The sequence below is a fragment of the Cherax quadricarinatus genome, chromosome 38 (assembly GCF_038502225.1).
Source record: "Cherax quadricarinatus isolate ZL_2023a chromosome 38, ASM3850222v1, whole genome shotgun sequence".
NCBI classification, from domain to species: Eukaryota; Metazoa; Arthropoda; class Malacostraca; order Decapoda; family Parastacidae; genus Cherax; species Cherax quadricarinatus.
In genome coordinates, this window is record NC_091329.1 from 26,449,054 (window position 1) to 26,456,596 (window position 7,543).

At 38.9% G+C, this 7,543-nt stretch overlaps 1 protein-coding gene across 1 annotated transcript in view; it reads right to left on the reverse strand.

The window, feature by feature from the left end:
- Nucleotides 1–1,606: 1,606 nt before the first annotated feature.
- LOC138853745 (F-box/WD repeat-containing protein 7-like) overlaps nucleotides 1,607–7,543 on the reverse strand; it is a gene marked incomplete at its 5' end in the record, with an annotated part of 19,941 nt that continues 14,004 nt past the window's right edge. The window contains 1 exon segment of the mRNA XM_070092204.1: nucleotides 1,607–3,092. Within this exon segment, the coding sequence (XP_069948305.1) occupies nucleotides 2,818–3,092 (275 nt within the window).

A 7,543-nucleotide genomic window follows, 5' to 3' on the forward strand; every position in this document is an offset into this window, starting at 1 on the left:
AGGTGTCGTACCAGGTCTCATCGATACTGAGGCTTGTGAGGAAGGACGCGAAGATGTAAGAACAGACCGAGTTGTAGTCGGGACGTCAGAGCCAAGGACATCCTCTTCACCACCTCCTTGGTTGTGTGTAGCAAGTTCAGCACTTGTTGGTGTACCCTACCATCTGTGTGTCTGCTTGCCAGCACTTGTTGGTGTACCCTACCATCTGTGTGTCTGCTTGCTAGCACTTGTTGGTGTATCCTACCATCTGTGTGTCTGCTTGCTTAAACATGAATGATTGCACATGACTTTTATAATGTACATATGTAATTTGTACATGTGAATAAGGAACATATTTATGTATATGATTGTATGAAATAACCTAAAGCAGGCATACACAACTCCTATGCAAATGCACACAATATACTCATAACATTTTGCGTGCTTCTTCAATGTAAGCAATAATAAACTTGAGCAACCTCAAAAACAAAGTATCTTAACAAGACTTGAGAGATGTGTACAGAGGCCCAGACCAACAGCTTATGTAACAGATGTTTGTGATCACCACACTGCCATCACCGGTCTCTGGTTCATTTATTGTATATCTTTGTCAAAGCAGGAAAATACGGCAAGACACTTGTATATTCTTAACACTGGACGGCAGAATATGACAAAATGGTTGCGAACATCCCACAGAATGTAAAATAAATGCATAACTGGGGGCTAACTCTATGGGGTTAAAGTCCCTGCAGAAAATAGTTATAATGTTAGGCAACAAACACTCTTGAGTTTTGTTACCATTCCTCACCAGTTACAAACAATGTGGCCTTAGTAATGAACCAGGGCTCTGGAGCACTTGACATTCTTCAGTCAACATGTGGGGTGGTAGTGTATGAATTTGTGACTAGTTGTCACCAACCCTTTCATAAATGACACCATCTCCTATTACAGTTCAAGAGTCACTCACTAATAACTAGCTGGTGTTAATTATTCAACCACAGGGATACTGCAAGCCCAACTGCATTGCTGAAGACAAAACTGCAAATGTAAGGAGAGACAGCACAATAACTTGAACAGAGTAACTAATAATCATACTGAGAATCTGTCCAGTACTACGTTACGGTTACACCACAAGCTGTAATGATAAGTTACACAGTACTGTAACAAGCCACACTACAAGCTGTAATGAGAGGCTACACAGTACTGTGACAAGTTACACTACAAGTTGTAATGACAGGCTACACAATAGTGTAACAAGCCACACTAGAAGCTGTACTGACAAGCTACATAGTACTGTAACAAGTCACACTTATAAAAACCATGATACTATTTGCAAGTCACACTTACAAAAACTCTCTCAAATCTTTTTCACAAAAGTTAACAAAATATTAACCATGAACACTCAACACATGAGATTAATACTCTGAAAGAAAAAACAAAAAAATTAGACTGTGTTGATTAAAAAGTGCACCCTTCAGAAAAAACTTAAGGACTAACGGATAATTATTAGCCATCACAGAGAATACTTCTGGAATAAAGTGCTTGACAATCCTCCAGCAAACACAGAGTGTTCCACTATACATAAAGCTTCCTTCCTTCAGTCTACAAGTAAAAATAAAATATGAAACATTGTAAATGGCATTGGTATGGCCTATTACATTTTATTATACAAAAAATATCGACACATTACACTTACTAGAAAAACCTACCTAAGAACAAAATTCAAGAATACAAGTAAATTGTAATTCATTTTAAAATAATCCATCATTGATAACATCAATCCTATATCATACAAATTATGCAAACACCGACTAATCATCAATTGCTGGGAATCATTTCTAATTCATAACTATTATAAAACAAGATAATGGTGTGAGAGTTTTATTCTGAAAAAGCTAGTAAGCTGGTCTCAATATGACAAGAGGGACAACAAAGGACCCAAAATGTGACCCAGCTTCTAAGTGTTACCCGTACAATTCCTCTCACCCGTCCCACAGTCCAAAAAAGTAAACAATAAAAAAAAAATGTCTACAAGTTAACCTCCTTTTCATTAGGCTGTCTCCTGAAACACAAGCTCATTTTTTGGCAAATCTTTTTACCTAGTATCATCCCTTTGCTTATACAAATTAATAACACAGCTAAATCAACACATTTTACTGTGCTGAAAATGTCAGAATTGCAATGTGTATGCTTGTATTTTTCCAAGTTGTGCCCAGACCAACTCAGTTACCCATACCGTGAGCACAAACAAGGCATTCAACAAGTGACTGGACATTACCAGTAAAACACTGATTCCCACTCCCAACACCATATTCAAACACTAATTTACTCTCCATGCCAAATTTGTTTAATTTTCTACACTGCCAAATAACTGTTCCTTTGAGCAACAACTAAAAATATAATTAAAAGAACTCCCTACAGTATTTTGATATACAGTACTGTATGTGATCTGGTGAAGTCTTCCACTTTTTCCTAAGGATATGCAGCATATTACACTGCAAACATAGCATAAGAGGCCACAGTTCACTCAAGTACTAAACTGAGCCAATGACAAACCACTTACTTTACTTGACAAACTTTACAAATACATAAAATAATAGTGAAAAAATTATGAGTCTGCCAAGTAGAGGAGTGTAGCAGATGGCAATGGCAGTGTCAGATGATCTTGTGTGTACAATATTAGCACCAGGAAAATGTTACTCATCACAAACACTGTCCAACTGACACATCAAAGAAACTAATCAAGAGGTTACATGGCAGCACAGTTAAAATAATATGACTTTGAACTTTGTAAGCATACACGGAGACAACACCATCCAACACTAATGTCCCCATGTATCACTTAAGGTTTTCATAAACGTCAAAGTCCAACACAAGTAACTTAGTCTCTTCTGTCCCATTGCGGCTGCCAACAGCACACACTAGTTTTGTGTCTGATGCTCGTATACGCCACACCACTCCCCCCGATCCCCCAGATTCTAGAGCCACTAAGTTTCTGAGGAACTCCCCAGTACGTACATCCCACAACTTGACAGTTCCATCATCTGAAGACGTTACCACAAATTTGTTGTTAAACTGAAGGCATGTTACAGCTGACCGATGCTTGTTAGGACCTGAAGGGAAAAATATGTTGAAAAATAAAATACATTACAAACAATATAGTAAAATATCAATTTACTGGATTCCAATTTAAGAGATTTCAAATTTAATGGAGAAAATCTATGGCTGGACAATATCTGAAAAGAACAGACATCTGTTAAATCCAGAATAATAATAATAATAATAATAATAATAATAATAATAATAATAATAATAAATAATAAATAATAAATAAATAATAAATAATAATAATAATAATATTATAGGTAGTAGGTTGGTAGACAGCAACCACCCAGGGAAGTACTACCGTCCTGCCAGATGACTGTGAAACAGAAACCTGTAACTGTTTTGCATGATGGTAGGATTGCTGGTGTCTTTTTCTGTCTCATAAACACGCTAGATAACAGGGATATCTTGCTACTCCAACTTACACTTTGGTCACACTTCACAGACACGCACATGCATATATATATATACATACATCTAGGCTTTTCTCCTTTTTCTACATAGCTCTTGTTCTTCTTTATTTCTTCTATTGTCCATGGGGAAGTGGAAAAGAATCTTTCCTCCGTAAGCCATGCGTGTCGTATGAGGCGACTAAAATGCCGGGAGCAATGGGCTAGTAACCCCTTCTCCTGTAGACATTTACTAAAAAACAGAGAAGAAGAAAAACTTTATAAAACTGGGATGCTTGAATGTGCGTGGATGTAGTGCAGATGACAAGAAACAGATGATTGCTGATGTTATGAATGAAAAGAAGTTGGATGTCCTGGCCCTAAGCGAAACAAAGCTGAAGGGGGTAGGGGAGTTTCAGTGGGGGGAAATAAATGGGATTAAATCTGGAGTATCTGAGAGAGTTAGAGCAAAGGAAGGGGTAGCAGTAATGTTGAATGATCAGTTATGGAAGGAGAAAAGAGAATATGAATGTGTAAATGCAAGAATTATGTGGATTAAAGTAAAGGTTGGATGCGAGAAGTGGGTCATAATAAGCGTATATGCACCTGGAGAAGAGAGGAATGCAGAGAGAGAGAGAGAGATTTTGGGAGATGTTAAGTGAATGTATAGGAGCCTTTGAACCAAGTGAGAGTAATTGTGGTAGGGTACCTGAATGCTAAAGTAGGAGAAACTTTTAGAGAGGGTGTGGTAGGTAAGTTTGGGGTGCCAGGTGTAAATGATAATGGGAGCCCTTTGATTGAACTTTGTATAGAAAGGGGTTTAGTTATAGGTAATACATATTTTAAGAAAAAGAGGATAAATAAGTATACAAGATATGATGTAGGGCGAAATGACAGTAGTTTGTTGGATTATGTATTGGTAGATAAAAGACTGTTGAGTAGACTTCAGGATGTACATGTTTATAGAGGGGCCACAGATATATCAGATCACTTTCTAGTTGTAGCTACACTTAGAGTAAAAGGTAGATGGGATACAAGGAGAATAGAAGCATCAGGGAAGAGAGAGGTGAAGGTTTATAAACTAAAAGAGGAGGCAGTTAGGGAAAGATATAAACAGCTATTGGAGGATAGATGGGCTAATGAGAGCATAGGCAATGGGGTCGAAGAGGTATGGGGTAGGTTTAAAAATGTAGTGTTAGAGTGTTCAGCAGAAGTTTGTGGTTACAGGAAAGTGGGTGCGGGAGGGAAGAGGAGCGATTGGTGGAATGATGATGTAAAGAGAGTAGTAAGGGAGAAAAAGTTAGCATATGAGAAGTTTTTACAAAGTAGAAGTGATGCAAGGAGGGAAGAGTATATGGAGAAAAAGAGAGAGGTTAAGAGAGTGGTGAAGCAATGTAAAAAGAGAGCAAATGAGAGAGTGGGTGAGATGTTATCAACAAATTTTGTTGAAAATAAGAAAGTTTTGGAGTGAGATTAACAAGTTAAGGAAGCCTAGAGAACAAATGGATTTGTCCCTTAAAAATAGGAGAGGAGAGTTATTAAATGGAGAGTTAGAGGTATTGGGAAGATGGAGGGAATATTTTGAGGAATTGCTAAATGTTGATGAAGATAGGGAAGCTGTGATTTCGTGTATAGGGCAAGGAGGAATAACATCTTGTAGGAGTGAGGAAGAGCCAGTTGTGAGTGAGGGGGAAGTTCGTGAGGCAGTAGGTAAAATGAAAGGGGGTAAGGCAGCCGGGATTGATGGGATAAAGATAGAAATGTTAAAAGCAGGTGGGGATATAGTTTTGGAGTGGTTGGTGCAATTATTTAATAAATGCATGGAAGAGGGTAAGGTACCTAGGGATTGGCAGAGAGCATGCATAGTTCCTTTCTATAAAGGCAAAGGGGACAAAAGAGTGCAAAAATTATAGGGGGATAAGTCTGTTGAGTATACCTGGTAAAGTGTATGGTAGAGTTATTATTGAAAGAATTAAAAGTAAGACGGAGAATAGGATAGCAGATGAACAAGGAGGCTTTAGGAAAGGTAGGGGGTGTGTGGACCAGGTGTTTACAGTGAAACATACAAGTGAACAGTATTTAGGTAAGGCTAAAGAGGTCTTTGTGGCATTTATGGATTTGGAAAAGGCGTATGACAGGGTGGACAGGGGGGCAATGTGGCAGATGTTGCAGGTGTATGGTGTAGGAGGTAGGTTACTGAAAGCAGTGAAGAGTTTTTACGAGGATAGTGAGGCTCAAGTTAGAGTACATAGGAAAGAGGGAAATTATTTCCCAGTAAAAGTAGGCCTTAGACAAGGATGTGTGATGTCACCGTGGTTGTTTAATATATTTATAGATGGGGTTGTAAGAGAAGTAAATGCGAGGGTCTTGACAAGAGGCGTGGAGTTAAAAGATAAAGAATCACACATAATGTGGGAGTTGTCACAGTTGCTCTTTGCTGATGACACTGTGCTCTTGGGAGATTCTGAAGAGAAGTTGCAGAGATTGGTGGATGAATTTGGTAGGGTGTGCAAAAGAAGAAAATTAAAAGTGAATACAGGAAAGAGTAAGGTTATGAGGATAACAAAAATATTAGGTGATGAATGATTGGATATCAGATTGGAGGGAGAGAGTATGGAGGAGGTGAATGTATTCACATATTTGGGAGTGGACGTGTCAGCGGATGGGTCTATGAAGGATGAGGTGAATCATAGAATTGATGAGGGGAAAAGGGTGAGTGGTGCACTTAGGAGTCTGTGGAGACAAAGAACTTTGTCCTTGGAGGCAAAGAGGGGAATGTATGAGAGTATAGTTTTACGAACACTCTTATATGGGTGTGAAGCATGGGTGATGAATGTTGCAGCGAGGAGAAGGCTGGAGGCAGTGGAGATGTCATGTCTGAGGGCAATGTGTGGTGTGAATATTATGCAGAGAATTCGTAGTTTGGAAGTTAGGAGGAGGTGCGGGATTACCAAAACTGTTGTCCAGAGGGCTGAGGAAGGGTTGTTGAGGTGGTTCGGACATGTAGAGAGAACGGAGCGAAACAGAATGACTTCAAGAGTGTATCAGTCTGTAGTGGAAGGAAGGCAGGGTAGAGGTCGGCCTAGGAAAGGTTGGAGGGAGGGGGTAAAGGAGGTTTTGTGTGCGAGGGGCTTGGACTTCCAGCAGGTGTGCGTGAGCGTGTTTGATAGGAGTGAATGGAGACGAATGGTTTTTAATACTTGACGTGCTGTTGGAGTGTGAGCAAAGTAACATTTATGAAGGGGTTCAGGGAAACCGGCAGGCCAGACTTGAGTCCTGGAGATGGGAAGTACAGTGCCTGCACTCTGAAGGAGGGGTGTTAATGTTGCAGTTTAAAAACTGTAGTGTAAAGCACCCTTCTGGCAAGACAGTGATGGAGTGAATGATGGTGAAAGTTTTTCTTTTTCGGGCCACCCTGCCTTGGTGGGAATCGGCCAGTGTGATAATAAAAAAATAATAATAAATATAATAATAATAATAATAATAATAATAATAACAACAACAAATAGTAGTAGGTTGGTGGATAGCAACCACCGAGGGAAGTACTACTGTCCTGCCAAGCAAGTTAAAGACAAAAACCAGTGCGTATTTGTTTTACATGATGGTGGAAGGATTGCTAGTGTCTTTTTTTCTGTCTCAAACACACAAGATAGCAGGTATATCTTGCTACTTTTACTTACACTTAAGTTACACTACACATGCATGTACTGTACATGTTTATGTGTACACTCAATGAATTTTCCGTGAATTTTTCTTAATAGTTCTTGTTCTTATTGTTTTCCTTTCATATCGATGGGGAAGTGGAATAAGAATCTTTCTTCCTTAAGCCATGCGTGCTGTAAAAAGTCAACTAAAATGCAGAGATACTAAACAAAAAGAAGAAAACCTTTAAGTTGGGATGTTTAAATGTGCATGGATGTAGTGTGAATGATAAGAAAGAGATGATCGTAGATGTTATGAATGAAAAGAAGCTGGATGTCCTGGCTCTATGTGAAACAAAAGCAAAGGAGGTATGAGTTTCAGTGGGGAGAAATAAATGGCATTAGGTCAGGGGTTTCTAACAGAGTTAG